Source organism: Callithrix jacchus, chromosome 4 (assembly GCF_049354715.1).
Source record: "Callithrix jacchus isolate 240 chromosome 4, calJac240_pri, whole genome shotgun sequence".
Taxonomy (NCBI): domain Eukaryota; kingdom Metazoa; phylum Chordata; class Mammalia; order Primates; family Cebidae; genus Callithrix; species Callithrix jacchus.
Window position 1 is genome coordinate 110909636 of NC_133505.1, and position 23153 is coordinate 110932788.

Sequence of the window (23153 nt, forward strand, 5' to 3'; positions counted from 1 at the left end):
GTAAAGATACATATAAAGAATCTACTTTAAGTCAATAATCTATGGATAAAAGTGTGTTTTGTGTTTGTATGTGCATTAAATATGTATGTTAAATAAATCAAGCAAAGCTAGCCATAAAAACTTAACCATATAAAACTAGCAATAAAACCATATTAAAATGAAATTGATAAAACATACTAAATTTGTATTTGCTACTTTGTTCATTTTCACTGCCTTAGTAAATGAGAAGCCTAGCAGTTACTCTAATGGATGTCCATTTAAAAAAAGAAAACATCAGTTACAAGTTTTGTGTCCCTGGGCATTTATTTAACTTCTAAAGAAATGTAGTGTTGTAGTTACAAGCAGGCTTGAGTGCTCACCTTGGCAGCACATATACTAAAATTGGAATGATACAGAGAAGATTAGGATGGCCTCTGCACAAGCAGTCTTGAAATGTACAGACTGCATGGAGAAAGCTATTTAGCTCCTATATGCTTCTGTTTCCTCGCCTGTTGAAAGAGGTATCTCCACCTCACAGAGTTAAACACAATACCCATAAGTCATGTCAAACAGTGCGTAGCACATTATAAAAACCTAATATCAAAATTTTTTAATATTAAGGCCATTTCTACACTGAATAAAGAGAAACAACTATCTCAAGAGGCTGTTACAGGAAATGAGAAACACAAAGAACATAGTTCAGACACATGAAACACACAAAGTACTCAATAAGTAGTAATTACTATCACTAGAAAACAGAACTAATGATAATGAGGTTGATGAAGAGTAGGAGGGCAACACTATCAGTCATTGGGTCACCCAATCCACAAAAGTGGCAGTCACCCTTGAGTTCTTCCTCTTTCACATCTTCCCAATTGATTACCAAGTTCTATAAATTCTATTATCCTCACAAGCTTAAAAGCTATCCCATTTTCTCCATCGTCACTGCCACTGCCTTAATTCCTCATGCATGCTTCCCCAAACCAAAATGCCACAGCCTCCTCTCAGTTGCTCTGACTCCAGTACTGCCCCATTTCAACCCATTCTTCACACTCCAAGCTGATTCAGTTGTTTCTTGGGGGTTTTTTTTAACTGAAATTTGATCATATCACTTCTCTCTTTAACATCTGCAATCATCCCTATAGACTTCAGAATAATTTTCGAATTACTAATTGTGTATGCAAAGTCTTTCAGAATTTGGCCACTTTCTCCCTTCCCCACATCATCCTTTTCTATTTGTTTACTTTGCAACCTAAGCTAAGCTCCACAACTCTGATCTGTGGTTTCCCAAACACATCATGTTCTGTGTCACCTCTGTGCCTTCTTGTAAGCCCAGAACATTTCCTTCTTCCCATCCTTACTCCTACCTGACCACTTAATGCTTCACCTCTATAATTTAACTTCCACACCACTTCATTCATTCCCTGATATCCTGCCCCACTCTACTATCTTCTTTTGTCTTTCCTCCCAGGCTGGATGAACTTTATGACTAGTATTATAAAAGTGACGCTAACATTTAAACCCCTATAGCTTCAGTTCTAAAAACTAGAACTGAAGATATGAGCAAAAGAGGCCACATCTAACTAATTTAAGAGCATTAAATTTCAAATGTGGAACTAATATGTATACATTTGCCTATATTACTTGCATTTATTTATGTAACATACTGCTTTTTAAATTAAAGGTATTTTCATCTATTTGGTTTCACTTTATAATCACCAAAGCCTTTTAATAAAATTTGGGAATAAGTGACTCCCCCACGTGGAGACTGGTTTACATAGGCCCTCTAACAAGTTTAGCAAGTAATTTAAGTTTCAACAGTTCAAAATTATAAATTAAGTTTATATTTCTAATCAGATTTCTCAAAATGCCTAGGCCTAATTTATACTATCAGCTGAAATGCTCTAGACTTTTTTAGGAACCACCTCAGCATTGCTAGCACAATTAACAAAATAATCCTTTCTAAATCAAAATTTAATATTTGATGGTTTTGTTAACTTAAATGTTTTATCTGTTATTAAATTATAACAGTAAAAGTTTTTCTACAAATGCCAGAAGAACTTAGAGTAACTAGCAAACTATCAGGGCCAAGTTACAAACAATGGTTAAGGCAAAAACTTAAGTACTTACTTTGTTATTCTGTGTCACAAGAATACTCCCACCTCCAGGTTTCAAAGGCACCTCTTCCATTGCTCCAAACACATCAGTCTCAACAGAAAAAGTTAGTTCTAGACCCAGATCACTTATATCATTATCTAAAATCCACTGCAAATTTTTGGCATATTCTGGATCAATGGATGCCACATCTTGGTAATTTACAGGAATACCTACAAAATGCAAACATACAGTAGTTATAGACTAAGTGTTTCTGCCTCCCTTCTCTATTTAACGGTAGTATACTGCCCTCTACAGATACTCTGAAAAACTGCAAAATATAATATAATCCTATTCACAGCATGTTTTAAATGGATTCCTGAATTTGAAGTCTGTTAAATTAAGCCTGTGTTTCTTTCACATTATTACAATGTAATCTTTCTTTGAAATAGCTATTCAGGAAGTTATTATAAACTTCAAAAGTGCCAACTATCTTAAGTATACTCATATTGGAATATATTCTTAGCATAAACATATACACACTAAAATGTAAAAAAAAAAAACTTAGCTAAAAGTGTTTGGAAAAAAAAAAAGGTAGGTCATTTTTTTTCTCCCTCCAACTCCAATGCTTTATATATACAGATGGCCTCCAATCAAAATAAAAATTATCTCATCCAAAATGCCACTGCTTATCTAGTTTTCCTCAATCTGAAAGAAAAACAATATAAATAAATGTCTGCATCAATAATACTAGAGCCATACCAAGAATGTGCTTGTAGAAGGATCGTGTGAAGTAAATATTGACCAGCTGCCTGTGGTTCAAAGCTAATCCCAAGATCTGCCCAGCAAAACGAAAATAGTTCAAGTGATCAGGATTTACATAAGAGTTGCTATTAGGCTGAAAAGTTGTTCCTATTGAAATAAATACAAAATATTATTAAGAATCTATAGGCAGAAGAAAGATTATTTCAATGCAGATAAACTAATTAACATACAACTTCAGCAAAGCTAAGGTTTCATTATGTATAAACTTCCAGAGAAATGTTCTTTGTGGAATATATAAAAGGTGGTAAGCAGAACTGTAAGTACAGATGATAATCATTAATTCATACATATTTATCACAATAAGTCTATGGCAGAGAGACAACGTTAGAGTACTTTTGACTGAAATTAGTTGGAAGGTCATTATTTCCACACCCTGGAAATAATACAGCAAAAATCATATGCACACGTGCGTACGCGCACACACACACACACACACGCACATGCGTGCATATAAACACAATTTCCTAGGCAGTATGGCAATAGGCTGTTCACTAGGACAGACATTATCCCATTCATCTGTATATGCCAGTGCAGTGAGTATTTGCTAGTTTCTGCTTCTTTAAGAGTAGAACACTATGAGAGTAACTAAAAAATTTAAATTTACAACTGTTCTTAAGTGACAGACCTAGTCAATGAACTTGATGCCTGTTCACAATGATTAGAAAAACACCCCAGTCAACAAGGTAACCAAGTCTTCCTAATGGCAAACAATTAAGTTTAAACAATTACCTCTGAGGTGAAAGTAAAAATGGCAAAGGCAATAGTTATCAATTATTGAAAATCTAGTGCAATGGAATATCAATCCACTTTTATAAATTATCTAGAATAGGGAAATTTATAGATATGTAAAGTAGATTAGTAGTTACCTAAGGCTGAAGAAAGGGGAAATGGGAGATATTGCTTAACGGGTATGGAAGTTCTGCCTGGGATGATGAAAAAGCTCTGAAAATAGATAGTGGCCAATGGTTACACAACATCATTAATCTTCTTAAATGCCACTGATTGTATACTTTCAAATAATATAAATGGCAAATTTTATGTGGAGTTTATCACAGTAAAAAAAAATTCTCAAAAACAAAAAACTAATACTAGTTAAATGTTAAAACCTAATGCCAAAACCTCAACTTTAAATAACTCTGTTCCTATTTTTCGTACTTTTCTGTGATGGCCACTAATTCATATTACAAATTCATTCAACAAACATGTCATGAGCTTATCCACATACTACTATTGTAAATGCCTGGGCTAAAAGAAAGAATAACTGATAAACCTAATGAAATAGCATCAAAGAAAAATAAAAGGTAGAAACGTATTGGAAAGTGAAATGCTTAGTCATTGAACATATATATTTTGACAATAATTCACTCTGTGTTTCATTGGTCTTTGATTTCTCAGCGTTAACACAAGGTTAAACTGCTGACTAGTTTATTTAGATATAAGGTACAAATTTTGAAATCTATGGGAATAACTTCAGTAAGTCATGTGAGTCTCATCATTCACTGTTAAGGACCTCTGGAGAATAATTCCCTGTCATAAAGCAACACCCGATATTAAAATTCAAAGCAAAGCTTTGTGAGATAAAGGCAAACTTCAAAGACAAATATAATCATAATCCCAAAAATATAATATTCTGAGAATAATCACAAATATTTTTTACCTGAAAAATAAGGAATGATTAGGGCTATGGACCAACAAAAATTTCTGATGACTCTATTTTCCTCCCCTGGCTCTGTGTTTAATTTTTTCTCTAATTACTTTCTGAAAAATCTGGATTCTTAAAAGTATAGATAAGGAGAATTTTAAAAAAAAGGAAACGAGAAAATCTTCAGAAAAGGAGTAACAGTTTTTAACTTGAAAATTAGTTTAAATAGAATTAAAAGTTTACGTCAAATTTTAAATTCAAAAAAATACATAGCTATGACCCTCCCAATTCTGTTCATGGTCTCAGAAAAATACACACACACACACACACACACACACAGAAATTACAAAATACAAAAACTAGCCGGGCGCTGTGGCAGCTCTCCCAGCTCAAGTGATCCTCCCACCTCAGCCATCCCAGCTACTCAGGAGACTGAGGTGGGAGAGTCACTTGAGCCTGGGAGGTCAAGGCTGCAGTGAGCCAAGATCAGGCCACTGCCCTCCACCCTGGGTGACAGAGCGAGAATCTGTTTCAAACAAACAAACAAATCTTTATGGGTCTATGTACTTCAACATTTGCTCTGTTATAAATCTGTTACATTAAGGAAGTACTTCAACTAATGATTCCACACCAAATCTGTTTTTGAGATACTGAACTAAATCGACTTAGAATAAAGGATATAAAGAGAAGAAGTAAGTCTAAAATATAATGCTAGATCTATTTTCAAAGATTAGGCCTAAATAATTAAACTCAAGGCTTCACTGAACTTTTCATTCACAAAGACACCAAATTTACCTCAGAGCAAAGAATCAAAGGTTACCAAGTTAAAGCAGGCAGTACCATGTTCCTAGGTGATTTCAAATACTCAAAGGTGTATCCAAGAAGCCCATCACAGGGATGAATGCCTGCAGCTGCCTAGCTCTATTGCGGCCCACTCTCACTTGCCTCCCCTAAAATCCTCCTTCTTATCAAATGGGGATTTACTGCTAATTTGGTTGGAAGCAATCAGAAGCTACAATTAATGAAGTATTCTCTCCTTATAAAAGAATGTAAACATTGGGCAAAGGAAAGATTTTTAGGAAAAACAAGCAACTGTACAAAGCATTTGAAAACTGAAATCCCACCTTACTTGGAATATGTCTTTATTAAATTAGAGAGTTCTCAAATATGCCTCAGACAAATGAGGTGATAACTAATTCCATTTAGTTTACAATATCAAATTACAACTCTAGGTCACAAGCACCATTTCAACAAAGAGAGTTAATTATCTGTATGACATGGTTAAATAAGAGCTTTGTAGTAGCCAGGTCTTGATCTCTTTAAATGACTGAAAATAGTTAGTATACATAAATAGATTAAGAGCTGAAATTTTACATCATGATTTCTAGGCTTTGGTTTTCCTAAAACCAATATATTTTAAAACTTGGAAACTCAAATAGGGTTAGCAAATTTTTATTTTTCCAAATAGGGACTTTTATTTAAGTCCATCTAAAAGCACCATGAATCTATGAAAAAAAATTGACCTCAAAAAAGTAGACTAAAGAACAATACTTAAATTGAACAAATTTAGTTTTATTTTACAAAGGACTGATAAGAAACCTCCTTGGGGCCAAGAGTCAAGTTCCACTTATGATTCTACCATTTATTAACTCTGTGAATGCAGATAAAAACTCTGAATTTTGGTTTTCTCATCTATAAAATAAGAGCATCCTGCCTAGCTCACAGGTCTACTGTGCAAATCAAAGATAAAGTGTACTGAAAGAGTATGAAAAATGCGATAAGTTGCAGAAAAAGTCATCTAGACCGTACAACTTACCATCAGCTGACTGGGTAAACAATGCATAATCAGGATTGACTATCTCATTGGACAGAATATCAAACCACTCACGCACAACACCTTGACCCTAAATTCAAGAAAATAAAATTCAGCATCAACATAAATATGTTATATAAGGAATGTTTTTCTAAATAACAAAATTTAGTTTTCTTCCTTTATCAACTAAATATCAAACTTTATTCAAAGGGCATTTCAATCTTTCTTCATATACAGTGATTTCTACATCGTCTTCCTTTGTACCCACCATGCCTTCTTCTCCATGGAACCGTACAGCAATCCCTTGTTTTAGCTTTGCACAGTTTGCTTTTGACACAACTTCACAGCTACTCCTAAAAATAGAATCTAAATATGTAGCATTGGTTAATTTTACATATTAAAATTTACAATAACAAGCACTTTGTGCTTCACACATGTATCCATTTCTTTGTTAAACATACCTCTATGAACCAGCAGAATATCATTTTCATTCACTGGCCTGTGCACCATGTCTGAATCTGGTTGGCCTGAATGCAAATGTTCGTAAAACCATTCACAGCGATCTTTAAAAGGCTAGCTCAAAAAATAAGAGTAAAATATATTAGCAGTATATCAGTCATCTAATTACCAGATTTTGCTAGCATGCTAAATGCCTTTTCTACAAATAATCATTCTTATATCTTTATATACAATAAGAAATTACTAGATGTTTTAACATTTCAATAACTATTCACGAAAAGGCAGATCATAGCTGAAATAGTTTGACTACATAGAGAATATATTTTTTTAATTCCTTCATTTTCAATATAAAAGACTTGATAAATTTGGTTATGTCTAAGAACTTAATATCAGATACATAGTTGAACACATTCTCAATTTCTTTTAAATCCAAGCCTATTACAATGAATTTTCACACCCAGAAAAATCACATTGCATGTTCCATTTAATTTTTCATGAAAATAATCTCTTACGCCGAATTTTATTCTTTTTTCAGTTTGTTATTGTTGTTTTGAGATGAAGTCTCATTCTGTTGCCCAGGCTGGAATGATCTCCACTCACTGCAACTTCTGCCACCTGAGTTCAACTGATTCTCCTGCCTCAGCCTCCTGAGTAGCTGAGATTACAGGCACGCACCATCACACCCGACTAATTTTTGTATTTTTAGTAAAGATGAGGTTTCACTATGTTGGCCAGGCTGGTTTCAAACTCCTGATCTCAGGTGATCCACCCACCTTAGCCTTCCAAAGTGCTGGGATTACAGGCATGAGCCACCACGCCCAGCCTCTTACTCCTAACTTTATTCTTATTTCTATCCTTTAGAATATATATAGAAACTGAAATGGAATTTGTTATCCCTTCTCATTCTCTACCCTAAAAATTAAAGAATAAGATCTCTTGAATAGCAAAAGAAGTCTCTCCCTTTTGTTCATCTACCAGGTAAGCAAATTTTAAGTGATCTATAATTTTTGATTCATCAGGAAGTGTAGACTACCTAGTAGGTACCAACACTGCATGTAACATATGAGCAGTAAAAGTCTCCATGAACTTGCTAAAAACTGTTTAATACAGTTAAACAGATGAGACTAACATAGAATAATGTAATATGTATAGAATATCAAGTTCTAAACAGTGAAGCATGAGCTACAGAAGTCCTGGTCACAGCAGCAATGAAGAGGAACAATGAAGTGAATCTGAGAGATACTACTCCTTTGAATCAGTATTAAAAGTAAGAGAAGAGGTCAGGTATGGTGGCTCATATGCCTGTATTCCCAACACTTTGGGAGGCTGAGGCAGGAGGATTGCTTGAGCCCGGGAGTTTGAGACCAGCCTGGGCAACAGTGAGAGCCTGTGTCTACCCAAAAAAAAAAAAAAATTTTTTTTTAAATTAGCCAGGCATGGTGGTACGCACCTGTAGTCCTAGCTACTTGGGAGGCTGAGGTGAAAGGACCCTTGAACCCAGGAGCTCAAGGCTGCAGTGAGCTATAATTGTAGCGCACTCGTTTTGTCACTCCAGCCTGAGTGACAAAGTGAGACCCCATCTCTACAAAAACAAAAAAAGGAAGGAAGGATCTCTGCAGATAGAACTTATTAACAGAAGTAACTTAAAGGTGAAAATCCCTTTCCTCACAACCTATCCCCTCACTCCTAGAAGGTACTGGTGGAGATATAATGAGTAAGGTTTTATGTATCATGAGTTTTAAGATATTGTGGGATGTAAGTATTAGGGATTTAGAAAGAGATACTGAACAGCGCTGCAGCTGAGACACTGGAAGTAAAGCCATGAACAAAGAAAAGTTGGAGACAGGATAAGGTTTAAGAGATGAAATATACAGAGAACAAACACCAAGAACAAGTTTATGATCACAAGTCACAACTGAGAATTTGCTTACAAATGTTACAGACAAGAAAAGTCAAAGGAGATCTAAGGTGGCGCAATACCATCACAAAAGCTAAGAGCTTCAGGGGATAAATATGATGAATACCATCTAACACCACAAAAAAGTTACCTTCCAGGTAGCTTTTAGGACACCAATAAACTTCTTCATCTGAGTTAAACTAAATAGTTTGCTTTAAAAGATTCAAATATCACTTGTTATTAATTCTTAATAAAAACATTAATATGATTGAGAGATAAACTTCTGCCTTTTAATATTTGCTCTTTCAGTAAGAAAAGAGTAAATGCTACCTTTTTAAAGTTAAATGTGTAATTTTGTCCATATTCTTAGCAGTCTTCCACATTTTTAATAAAGCACTTGTTACATGTTATATGCACTACTGTGCATAGAAATTAAATATTTCATTTTTATTTAACAACTGGAATATAAAGTACTTGAAATTCTAATACTAATTATTTCTAAAAGTTTGGTATAGAAGGAGAGAAAAAACATTACACAGAAGCATATGGGCTTTGAAGTCAGATAAACACGGTTTGAAATATTCTGTCACTTAAGTACTTATCTTAAGGAAATTACTAATCCTCACAGAATTTTAGTTTTCTCTTCTGTAAAACAGAAAAGAATACTACTTCAAGAGCTAACTGTAAGAATTCAATAATGCAAATAAAGATCATTATAATAATCATAACTGTAATCATAAATTAGCAAACATTTTTAAGCACCTACAAGCCACGTACTTTTCGAAGCACTTCACAATGCATTACCACATACAACCCTCACAATGCTATGAGAAAAAGGGACTTTTGTCCCCATTTTACCAAACAGAAAAATACACTAAAAGCATTTATACTAATGCTCTAATACTCAATACCAAGAACACTCAATAAATAGATATTGTTCTTACTGTCATTCGCAACAATGTTAAAATTATTGTCAATAACTACTTAAAAGAAAACTTACTGCCCAGTATAAGATATTGAACTATGTCCTTTATGAAATGTGAACCAAAAAATAAAAACAAATGGAAACATTTTCAAGCAACTCAAGTAGACCATTAAAAGGTACAAACTGCTACCTTCAAAAGCTAATACAATATCTCTAACATCAAAACACACACACACACACACACACACACACACACACACACCCCTACACAGCCAAATGACACATTTTTGTATGTAAACTTTCTAGAGTACCTGCATTCCCCAAATAATTCACAAAACAGAACTGATTATATATAGAGAGGCTCCTCTTAATAGCATTTGAACAGCAAAACAAAGTATTTCTCCCTCTAACCACTGGCCACCTGAAAACCACTAACAGAAGTCAATCCCTTAGCAGAGGTAGTTGTTCTTTTTAACTTTCTAGAGAAGGACAATCTCCAAGTTCCAGATAACTTCCAAATACAAAGTACTTTTTTTTCCCTCTGATGTGAGAGTAAGTTGTCAATAAGGGAATTCTCCTCCATAACCAGATATCAAAACAAGAAATTAACTCTGATAACATTACCACATGTAATCCTTAGACCACATTTCAAGTCTTGCTAATTTTCCAATAATGTCCTTTTATTGCAAAATGATTCATGAACTGCCTTTGTTTTGTCCTGTATCCTTCACTCTGGTACATTGCTTCAATGTTTACTTAATTTTCATAACCTTGATAGTTTTAAAGACTGCAGGTCTGTTAATTTTGTGCAAAGTCCCTCAACTGTATTTAGTCTGATGACTTCTCATGATTAGATTTAAGGTGTGCATCCTTGGCAGGAATATCACAGAAGTGATGCCATGGCGTCCTCAGAGCATCCTATCAGCTGGTACATTCCTATGTCTATTTTCATCGCTGCCAAACTTCTCTACTAGAAGACCCCTTTTTTCTCTTTGTAATTATTCTGTTGCAAGATAACTTGAGACTGTGTAAACATTCCACCCTTCACCAAACTTTCCGTTTATTCATTAATTTTTTTCAGTACAGATTCATAGGTTCCTATTTATAACTATGTTGCTATCACTATTTATTTTCATGTTCAAATTCTAGTCCATTCAAGCTGTCCTCTGAGTCACGTTAACATAAACCCACCATTTGTTGAATGCTTCCTTACTTTCTCACACAACGTTTCAGGCTTATTTTATACTTTCCCTGATCTAGTTCTGGAATTGGCCATTTCTCCAAGGAGCCCTGGTTCATTGAGAATGGCATTGAGAGACAAAGAGCTAGGTGCCAGGTTTGCTACATGTATCTATGTAGATTTAAAACTAAATTCAAACTGGTAACTCCAAATACTCTAGTTTCCTCCATTTTGTAACTCCTTTCGCCAACAATGAGAAGTCAGAATCTCACAGTTGCTTATTTGATCAACCTACAATCCCAAATGAAGTTAGACTCTCATACCTGCTTATTTGATCTGCAACCCCACTCCCTTGATATGTAACCGATCTCCAGTCACTGAAATGGCCCTTCTACTGTATAGATGCTCTCCACCCCACTTGGGCTCCATCAGACAGCACTGATCAGCTGCCACCAACCCCAACATGGACATCCTTATGCCACTCTAGCCCACATAACTCACAGTGGGAACCTCTTCTACTCGGACACCCTTCTTATCACACCCAAACTCCAAAACCCCACATTAGGCCACCACTACACCTGTAGACACCCTCCTCACTGTGGTCAGGCACAAAACCCACCTCTCTGGGTCAACAAGGTGGATACCTAATACAGATGCTTTTTGACTAAATTGTTCAGGAAGGGGAGAAGGAACAGAAAGTAAAAAGTAGACACAGTATTACGTTGGTGCAAAAGTAATTGCAGGTTTTGCCATTTTAATTAATTTGACAATTTTAATTTGGCAATTAAAAGTAATTGCCAAAAACCACAATTACTTTTACACTAACCTAAAACAGTAGATTATCTCTCAAAAACTAAAATCTTTCACCTGTTCTCTCATTTGCCCAGAACAGTATCATATACTGTAGGTTAACAAATTGAATTTGGCCAGGTGTGAATTTGGCTTATGCCCATAATTCTAACACTTTGGAAGGCTAAGGCGGGTGGATCACTTGAGCTCAGGAGTTCAAGGCCAGACTGGGCAACATGGCAAAATACCGTCTCTACAAAAAAATACAAAAATTAGCCAGGTGTGGTGATGTGCACCTGTAGTCCCAGCTACTTTAAAGGCTGATCTGGGACGACTGCTTCAGTCAGGAGGCAGAGGTTACAGTTAGTTGAGATCATACCACTGCACTCCAGCCTGAGTGACAGGTGAGACCCTGTCTCAAAAAAAAAAGGCCAGGCGCAGTGGCTCACACCTGTAATCCCACTACTTTGGGAGGCCAAGGAGTTCAAGACCAGACTGGCTAACATGGTGAAACACTGTCTCTACTAAAAATACAAAAATTAGCTCGGTGTGTTGGTGCACGCCTGCAGTCCCAGCTGCTCAGGAGGCTGAGGCAGGAGAATCACCTGAACCTTGAAGATGGAGGTTGCAGTGAGCCAAGATAGTACCACTGCATTCCAGCCTGGGCAACAGAGCAAGACCCCATCTCAAAAAAAAGAGAGAGAGAGAAAGAAATTGAACTTGAGAACCAGACAGACTTTTAAATTCTGGTTCTCCTATTTAGTAGCTGAATGACTTAAGTTACTTAACCCACTTCAGCTTAGATAAAAAGAATAGCCATCTTACATGACAGTTAAGAAAATAATTCATGGAAGCAAATATATAGTACCTGACCTAAAATTAGCATTCAGTGAAAGTTATTACTACTGCCTTCTCTTGTACATTATCTTTATTAAAGATGTCAAAAGATCCCTCTATACAGTTGTGCATAATTTTATAAAAATTAGTTCACAGCTTAACTTTTGAAAAGATAAATGTCCCTAAAGACATTAAAAACCATGTATGGTATTTATTATGACTACTAACCAAACCATTGCCTATAGTCTATCCTACATATCTGGCAAATTATTTTCTAAAATTTTGTCAGAATTATGCCATTCTTCTAAAGCACGTGTATCAGTGGCTCCTAACAATTGAGTAAACAAAGAAAATTCTTCAATCTGGAAATCAAGGCTCACCATCAGGTAAATGACCCCGATCTACCTTTCCAGAACTCTATATTGCTCCTATCTACACAAAATTTCTGCTGCAACTACTGCAGTTTTATATACTTTCTGTTTACATGCCCCAGCCCACATGTTGGCTAGAATGTTCTCCCTCCTTGTTTATTCCCATCAAAATGTTGCATATTTTTTCAAGCTTTCTCAAGGTAATTAAAAATCTGCCTTCTCTGAAATTTCCCAACTACAGATGCTAGAGCCAGTTCTTCCTCCCTTAAACTCCTAAAGAACCAGGTAATATTGTAGCTACTATTTTATAGATATGTTTATTATATCTACAGCTAGACTGAATTAGAACCCTCTTGGAGAAAAGGAGTAAGTTTTCTATCTCCAAAACAACTACCATTTATTGAGCATATATCACAGTCATTCTTGACAATAGTTTTATGAGGCTGCTGTCATTATCTCTATTTTGTAGATGAAGCAAACAAGGCTTCAAGGATGTTAGGAAATATGCCCAAAGTTCACATCGCTGGTAAGGAGCAAACCAAGTTTTCCCCTCCAGCTACCTTTACATAACATGAGATATATGGAATGAACAGGTACAAATCTAGAAGGAGAAAGGTGGTCAGGTCAAATAATTTTGGAGGATTAACAAAGCTAAATTACTATTTTTACTAAAGGGCTTCTCAAAGCCTTTTAACATGCTGCCAATGTGATTTACAGATTTCCAAAGGGCATATGTTATGTAATTTCCCAAGTGTATTTGGGGTTAAAATCATTTTTCAAGAAAACAATCAGCCTTATAAGACTAAGGAGTTTCATTAAACTCCTTTCAGGAAATGTGGCAATGTGTTCTGCTGTTTTTGTACAGACCTCTGCACATAGTAGGCATTCAATACATATTTCTTGAAAAAACTTACTCCTCATAGTAAAGTAACATGCAATCATTCCTCTTACAACAGAATTTCTGAAGTGTAATAATTATTCCACTAAATATTAGAATTTTATAAATTAATTTCATTAGATAGAAAAAAAAGATGAAGAAAAATTTCTACCTGTGCTTTTATGATATGCATGAATCTTGACATCAACTCAGGACATTCAAGGAGAAAGTGAAAGTGGTCAAATATAATTTTGGGATTTCTAAAAGAAAAATGTATTTTGTTTAAATGGACAGGAAGAATAAGTAACATTAAGTGAAATGCAAATTCAGATACACTAATATTGAAACAAAAGAAAAACATAATAATCCACATTTATTAAAGTTTCATTTGTAATGGACTATATTTTGAATAGTAAGAGAAATAACATTTTTTTCTGTTTAGAAGAAACTGTAGGTAAAAAGAGAAAAGGCTACCAGGGTAGTCCACAAACCCCAGAAAGCTTACCTATTAACAAAGCATTTTAAAACTTCATCATGTTTGCAGACAAATTCAATGAAACGAGGTGAAGTCATTCTGTCGGGGGTAAAAATCCATCAGAATACACAGGCTAAAGTTTGTGACATAATATAGTAAATTTGCTAAATATATATTGAATTGGACTGGCTTCTAAACCAAAAAGAATCTGGGTTTGGATCTTCTTTCTAAGTTTAGAAAACTGAAGCATGCCTAGCCAATTTGTAAAATGATTCTAACTTCTCATCAGTAGACTATATCAAAAAGTGATTTTTAAAATCTTGAAATTTGGTGCATTTCTGCTCCACACATTTTGAATACATAGATAAGAGATTCTATACAAGATGACATTCATAATTCTTGTGATATAAATCAATAATATATATCACTTATTTAAAATTTAAATATTCCCTACTAGATCTAGATTAGTATATCTAAAAAGGAGAAGAAAATAGAACTTTAAGTCAACAAATTATTATTTGTTTCTGAAATTACAAAAATCTCACTGCTTTTCATTATCTATCAGAGACAAAAAAAAAAATAAGCCAAACTTTCTTACCCTGGAGGCATCTGACAAGAACAGCACATGTAAAAAGCTTGAATGACAGCACTTAGCCGGTTAGCTGTCATAGAAATAACATCCTGACAATCTGCACTGGCTTCCTGTTTCCCTGCAAGAGCATCTGGTTTAGATTCCCTTGTGCCAGTGGACAGATTTTCATAGCTCCCAGGTCCTGGAGGTTCAAATGGAGGAATAGAAGCAGCATCTTGATCTTGGCCTTTTTGTTTCAGTAAAATAGAAGTGATCTCTGTTGAGTCTCTTTTGTTTTTCATCAATTCTGTAGCTATTAAAACTAGCCATTCATCTAATGAGTGCCAAAGCAATTCCAGCGGCTGAAACAAAAGTGTGTTTTAAACATCATCCTTAAACTACAGGATAAAACACGCGCACACACACACACACACCCTCCTACCTAGACAAATATTATAAAAGAGAAAATTTACTCTAGTTATTTCTATCTTCCCAAGTTAACGTGATGGTAATACCTAAAGGTAAGTAACAAAATTACATGAATGCTATATAAATGACAATTTCTTCATTTATGGCAATAATTTAGTTTGTATGTATGTGTTCCTTGGAATAATAAGAAAAAACTAAATCTAACAAAAAATTCACAAGCAATCTTTCTTCTTTTAATTTTCAAACGTTTAGTTTTAAAAGCACACATTACCATTATACATAATCATTCTTAACATTTACTGTATTAATATGATCAATGTCAACAACTTTCAATTAAACAAATAAGACTTTTTTCAATTAAAAACTGAGAATCCTAAATATATATATAATCACTCTTAATATTTTCTGTATTAATATAATCAGTGTCAACAACTTTCAATAAAACAAATGTCTTTTTTCAGTTAAAAAATGAGAATCCTGGCCAGGCGCAGTGGTTCAGGCCTGTAAACCCAGCACTTTGGGAGGCTGAACCAGGCAGATCATGATGTTAGAAGATTAAGACCATCGTGGCCAACATGGTGAAACCCTGTCTCCACTAAAATAAAAAAATAAATAAAAAATAAATTAGCCAGGCATGGTGGTGTGGCTACTCAGGAGTAGCCACAGTCCCAGCTACTGAAAAGTCTAAGGCAGGGGAATCGCTTGAACCCGGGAGACGAAGGTTACAGTGAGCTGAGCCACTGCACTCTAGCCTGGAGACACCGTGAGACTCTGTCTCAAAGAAAAAAAAAAAGAAAGAGAATCCCTAAAGAAACTAATGAACATGTTAGTTTACTGTACTCCTTTCTTTACATTTAATTCCTAGAATTTTGACAATGTTTGACAAGAAATTACAAAATGTGGCAAATTTGTGTATATACACACACAATCCATCTCTAATAACTAGGGTTTTTTTTAAAACAAGAAATACAATTACCAAACTTCTATTAAAATACTGACTAGCAGATTGCGGGTGGTGGTTCATGCCTGTAATCCCAGCAGTTGGGAGGCTGAGGTGGGTAGATCACTTGAGGTCAGGAGTTCGAGACCAGGCTGGCCAACATGGTGAAATCCCATTTCTACTAAAATACAAAAAGTTAGCCAGGTGTGGTGGCATACACCTATAATTCCAGCTATTTGGGAGGCTAAGGCAGGAGAATTACTCGAGCCAGGGAGGCGGAGGCTGCAGTGAGCCAAGATCACACCACTGCACTCCAGCCTGGGTGACAGGGTGAGACTCCATCTCCAAAAAAAAAAAATACTGAGTAGCAAATTCTTAATTCCAAGTAAAGATTAACAGCTTTAAAAGAAAAAGAGATAGAATAAGCTATTTCCTATTATTATTATTCTAGCTGGGTACAGTGGCACACACTTGTAGTCCCAGTTACTTGGGAGGTTGAAGTGGGAGGACTGCTTGAGTCTCAGGCGTCAAAGCTACAGTGAGCCGTGATCGTGATCGTGCCACTACACTTCAGCCTGGGCCAAAGAGTGTGACACTGTCTACACCGCCCCCTGACCCCCGCCAAAATAAAAGACCTGCTAGGATATTTTTAATACCAAATAAAGATTAATAGTTTACAAGTGATATTGTGGTTAAACAATCCCATTATCCTACACTATTTTAAATATTCTTATTGAGATGATGAGATATCTTTCTGCAAATAAATATAAAAGTTAATCTCATTTTTTGAATCTTATGATTACAGAATGCTACAAACTAGACCATGTGCTACAGAAAGACTCACCTTTAAAATATTTCAAGGAAAGAAATAATCTTTCTTTTAAAGACCACTACGGAAGGAGATTATAAAACCATATTTGGAACCTTAGAAAATGTTTGAATAACCATTATCTAACAAATACCTTCCCTGTCATTTTTAGCCTTTCTTCAGATTTCTGTAACATTCCCTTTTTGAAAATATTTTACTTACTAAATTTGCAAATAATTAAATCACCCAGGCCTTCATTTACACATTAAACCAAAAGGCAAAAAACACAACAAAACAAACAAAACCACCACTACTATAATCAACAAAAACATAGTTCACTCACTCAATCAGTAATATGCACTAGGCAGGCAGGTAAGTACAATGTTTCCTTTTTTAAAAGAAATTATACCCTCCTTTGAAGTTGAAGTAAGCATCCCTCTCAGCCACAATACAGGTTCTTCCAAACTCACAAGGGCTGACAGATTTGGGGTCCCTGAACTGCTTAAAGGAGGGGAAGAAGTACCAGCTGCCATAAATACTGACAGATACCTTCACTGCAAATTCTAATCACGATCCATGAAACTATAGTTTCTCTTTATGAGCAAAACACTGAACCTGCTGTAGAAGATGAAAAGAACTTATGTCAGCAAAACTTATATCAGAAAATGAATTTCTGAAATGGAAAGAACAGGTGGTGATATAAAACTGCTTGAAACAAAAAGAAAAAAGAATAATTGGCCTCTAAATGAGAAAAGATAAAACCCAGAAAATCAACACACTGAAAGGAGGTGAGGCCTAAGGCAAGAAATGACACAGCTGATCATGCAGATGAGCAGAGTCTCAACCAACAGCAATCCTATTTTCAAATACTGACAATGTGTAAAAAATGAAAGGCAAATTTTGAGTGGTGCAGAAATAACACCAAGGAAAAAAAACATGGTACATGTAAAAATGACAATAAAGGTTTCAAAAAGCCAGAGTTTTAAATAAAGGAACACAACAAACAATTAGAAGAATGAGAAAAAAAAAATAAGTAGTAAGCCACATTGGGCCTTTCTTTAATTTTCTCTCTTTTCTCAACTTTTATTTCTTTAATCATATATGCACTAAAACTAAATCCCAACCTTGAGGTGAGTTTACCTAGGGTTTTCTATTTGAAGATCTATTCAGAAAATTCATTCTTCAATCACAAAAAAGAATACTAGGAAAACAGCTTTAATTTCTAACTGTGGTAGCAGCCACCAACAAAAAGGATTCAAATACGTTTTAAAATTAAAAATAAACCATTGCCATACTATATCTATAATGCTTTCTATATTCATAAATAATAAAATACATTAAATAAGAAATACCATACATACCAATTGTTACTGAACAATGAGTCAATTACTACTGAAAATATTAGTGGGTTTCTTGGTACTGAGAAAATACTGCTCCATTCATTATTATTGAGTGATCATTACCAAAGAATTATATTGTACAATGATATGACAATCATAAATGATTTATAAGCATTCTAAGTCATATTTTGAAACAATAATATACAATCTCAAACTTACTGAAATATTTTTAAAATTTCAAGGTGCTGAAATGAGGAATAAATCTGGCAGAATCGTATTACTAACTTATGTTCATTAAGAGTACCTTGATAACCTGTTAGTCTGACTATTCTTAACTTGTGATAATGTCAAATGCCACAACCCACAAGATAAGATCTTACAGTTAAAAGTTTCACAATCTTTCTTGGTTACCAAATTTTCCAAATTGTAAGTCTATGTAACCATTAATAGTCACAGCCTACTATTCACAAAAAAAGAACACAGCAAGAACTCAGGAAGCCTAAATTGTCTTCCCCATGTTCACTGTGTTTCGAAAATAAAAATGACCTTCTTCAAATGCTCCAAAGTTCCCAAGGCACTAGATAAAAATCTCTTAATGCTCAAAGAATGGCTATGTGTTAAAACTAACTTAAAGAACTTCTAAAATAAATCAGAAAACTAGTAACAGGATGTTAAACAATTTCACCTACTAAAAACATATGGCCTATAAACCCACTCATTCTTAATGGAAAACCCATTAGTTAATTTGAACAATAAAGTAGCATTAGAGTACCTTGTTAATGAAATGGAAATTAGGGATCAATTGCTACCTCACACAAAATCTGGTAAGAATTAAAATGGTATTTCCAGTCTAACATCACAGCAACTCAGTAAATAGTAAAGATTTTTACAACTTGAGTCACCCCACAATGAACAGGAGACCTGATTCACATGGATGACAATGTATAGTTTCTATTTTTATCCTTGTAAATGGAAGGGCAGATCATTTTGCCAATCCCCAAATATTCCGTGTTTAATTCATAAAACTGGATGAAAAGAGACTAGTAAATTCTTTGAGTTAAAACTTATTAATGTGTTCAAAAACTAGCTGAGCTTTGCAATTAAAGTGTTTTACCAAAATGAAAGTTCAAAATTTAAGAGAAAATAAGTGATGAGAAGAAATTGTAGTTGTGAATGCTGTAGAAAGTACTACCTTAAAAAAATGAAACAAAGATACTAAAAGTATTTACATATTACATATCATAGATATATGACAAAACATAAAGTCTGGGTTCTATTTTTTAAACATAAGCTAAAAAGGAAAAACAGAGATAACCTCTTCTACTCTGTCATGTCTGTATTGACTGTGTAGGTAGAAAACTACATTCAAACCAAGGATTAAACACCTATAGAGAGGCTACTTAATATATACTGTCTGATATTAGCTAATAGCAGATTCAAATTTTAACCAAAAACATCAGACAAAATTGAATATAATCTAACTCAATTTGAATAATGGTGACCACTTCTATGCCTGATTCAATTTTATATTCATCATTACAGGTCAGTAGAAAGGATGAGTCAAAGTCAAATCGCGGGTAGATTCCATCACTATCAGAGTGAGCCATGCCAGAACATATTAAAAACAACTTTGTGTGATATGAATGTTTGAGCAGTAAAACTCGCTTAAAACAGTACTGACAAAAAAAGTAGGTCAATAATGTAGATCAAAATTTTACAGACAGTAAGTTGTCACTCCTAAGTTCAAGGAAGTGGTATGTGAAAAGCCACAAGAATTGCAAGAATGCATAACTTCATTCTTCCAGGAGGTGGCACAATAAGAAAAACAAAAAAGAAAACAAAAAATGCACACACATGTACACACACAGGCATACAGATATGGCTAAAAACTTTCCTGCCTAGACTAATTTTTTTAAAGATAATAAAACAGATGGATAGACATTTATACATACTTTTCTAAAAGACTACCGTAAAGTATTAATCTATAGGGTCAAAGTTCTTGCAAACTGCTTATTTTTACCTTTCTGCAAAAATTCTCCACATAAGAAATGAATAATTTAGTATAGAACATTAATCTAGCTTTGAATTTTACAGACAGCAAAGCTGTCAATCCTAACTAGTTTTCAAGGAAGTGGCACATAAAAACATTTATATAATTTTTTTGATAAATAACCTGTATTTTATACTCAAATCATTGTTTAAAGAAATATAAGTTGGTTGGGTGCAGTAGCTCACACCTGTAATCCCAGCACTTTGGGAGGCAGAGGCAGGCAGACTGCTTGAGCCCAGGAGTTCGAGACCAGCCTGAGAAACATGGCAAAACCCCATCTCTACCAAAAAATATCAAAATTAGCCAGATATGGTGGCATGCACCTATAGTCCCAGCTACTCAGGAGGTTGAGGTGGGAGCATCGCCTGAGCCCAGGGAGGTTGAGGCTGCAGTGAACCATGATTGTGCCACTGCACTCCAGCCTAAGCAACAGAGTAAGGCTCCGTTTCAAAAATAAACACATGAATTAATAAAAAACATGAAGTTATTAAATTACACATTTTTCTAAAATCTGTTATTTTAAAATGTCACCCAGAAACAGTAACAAAAGCAATTATAGTCATATTCATTTTGCTTACTTGATAAAATTATAATTTAACATGAGTAGCAACACTCCCTTGGTTTTACATGAATTCATTCTTCCAAGGATTTAATCCATATGTGCTTATATAGAAAGGCAGCTGAAGCAATACAAAATATATTTTTTAAATGTCTCAACAATTCTTCCTCGCAGTGATCTCAGAAATTAACTGTTAGTAAACCCAGTAAATGAAAGTAACTTTACTTTAAAAACACATACACAGACACATACCTAACACACATATCATATTAAAATCTAAATTAAAACTGCATTTATTTCCTTCCTGATAAGAAATACATTTCTTTCAAAAGCATGCCAGCTGCATATTATATTAAAAACCTATAACTAAATAAAATTAAGTTTAAACATTAAATATCTCTACCCTTAGAATAAAACACTAATGAAATAAAAAAATTTACTTGTAAGAAAAGTACAGAAAGCTCACCAACTTGCTGTTATTAGAAAGAGAAGAGAAAGGTATGCCTAATTTTAAAAGTGATATGGCTATAAACCAAACTTACATCCTGTTCATGAGGTTCCTGATTAATGAATGCATGCTTTGTCAAATTCGTCTCTTTTACGTATGTCTTCCTAATAATGTCATCTACTTTTCTCACCTTGAACACCTGGCTTCTTGGAGTTTTATTCCCATTGTAGCCCATATCAATTCCATTACTGGGGGAGGATGGACCAATTCGAAAGACGTGACAAAATATTCTCACAATTCTTAAAAGGCTCTTCATTTGAGCATCATAATTGCTAGATAGGCTGAAAATAAAAATTAAAATATGAGATTAGATGAAGTAAAACAAATTACATCTTAAAATGCTTATTTTAAAACATTTTCATCCCACTGACCATCTGTTTCATATTATAATATAACTGGAGTAAAATTCTTTTCCTATCATGATAGGAGATAGAATGGTTTAACAAGAAGTTACATTATTTGAATTGTATATAAATGAATTACTATTTTTTAAGCACCCAAAATATAACCAATGATTAAAACTTAAAATATGAAGAAAATCACTCCTTTAGAATAGTTGGTTTCTTGTGGCAACAACTTCAAGGCAACCCCTAAACTTTTACTTTCAAAAGTATATTTGTAAATTAAATTTATTCTTTAGAACTCTGATTATATTTCACAGAGAAGCAATGGTATAAACCATCATATTCTTAGGCCAACCCACAACTGTTTTAACAAACAGGCTAAACTGAACTGTCTGCCACTGTATCCCTAATCCCATATCCCCTTCCTACCCCAGAATAGTAACCAATTGTTCACATATAGAACATTCACAAATTAAATAATTTTAAAGTTGCTGTCTATATTAGGTTTGTTCTCTATATAATGGGCTGTCTTAAGTAAGACTCTACACATAGATAGGAAATATACCGGTACCATGAAAAAAGAAAAGACTAAAATTAATTAACACTAAATCATATTAAATGTAACATAAACTCATTTTTACTAATCAGAAAGCCCTAAGAATCCCACAGCAACTTGGGATTGGTCATCATCATGAATACCAATCATTACCTTTCCACAGAAAAACTGTAGGAGTTAGGCTAAATTTATATTGAATTTTTTTTCTGTTGGTTGATGGTGGTTTTATTTTGATATCTCTAACATCAGTTATCTTATATAACAAATGTTGGAGCAAAGTAAAGAGTTGCATAAACTTCTGGGCAGAATGGCAGAAGCTTCTGCCCTTTTTTAAAATTTAATTATCAAAAGCTTACTGTCTCTTCTCATATATTTTACCCAGTTCATTGAAATCTTCCTTTATTATATTTATAGGTATTAATATTAAAAAAATAGTAAGATGCTAACGGCAAATGTCTACTTTAAAGTATTTGTTTGATAAATGTCAACTTAGAGGGCATTTTCAATCCTGGTGACATGAATCAAATTTTCACTTTAATATTCATACTATTTTATCATTATAAGACTCATGAAGTTGTTTTAAAAGTCAATAAAAATTAGCTGTCAGCTACCAGTGTTCACAAATTATCAATAGCTATTGCTGTCCATATAGCTATAACACATTAGCAATGCCTTTTTTGCTTCAGTAATTTTGAATCAAATGTGTATAGAGTGATTAATTTAGCTTGCACTGATTTTTACATATCTGTCTGCATGAAATAGTGATTCTAATTGTATATCATATGGAACTAACAAAATAAAAATGTAGTTTGGTTGTAACCATCTCCTTCTTTTACAGTGTTTCAGCTTTTGGAAATGTTAACTACAATGACTCTCAAATTCTCT

General features: G+C 34.2%; 1 protein-coding gene and 1 non-coding gene across 21 annotated transcripts in view; one reads left to right on the forward strand and one right to left on the reverse strand.

The window, feature by feature from the left end:
• HACE1 (HECT domain and ankyrin repeat containing E3 ubiquitin protein ligase 1) overlaps positions 1-23153 on the reverse strand; it is a 100966-nt gene that overhangs the window by 20142 nt on the left and 57671 nt on the right. For all 20 annotated transcript variants that reach the window (XM_078369886.1, XM_078369880.1, XM_078369879.1 and 17 more), the window contains 9 exons: positions 21499-21649; positions 14762-15096; positions 14194-14262; positions 13861-13948; positions 6815-6926; positions 6622-6719; positions 6357-6444; positions 2836-2985; positions 2110-2306 (listed from right to left, as the gene is read on the reverse strand). In XM_078369886.1, coding sequence (XP_078226012.1) covers positions 2110-2306; positions 2836-2985; positions 6357-6444; positions 6622-6719; positions 6815-6926; positions 13861-13948; positions 14194-14262; positions 14762-15096; positions 21499-21649 — 1288 coding nt within the window. The remainder of the gene's footprint in view (positions 1-2109; positions 2307-2835; positions 2986-6356; positions 6445-6621; positions 6720-6814; positions 6927-13860; positions 13949-14193; positions 14263-14761; positions 15097-21498; positions 21650-23153) is intronic.
• On the forward strand, positions 352-461 carry LOC118153307 (U6 spliceosomal RNA). The gene has a single exon (XR_004742560.1). It is a non-coding gene; the product is annotated as a U6 spliceosomal RNA (small nuclear RNA).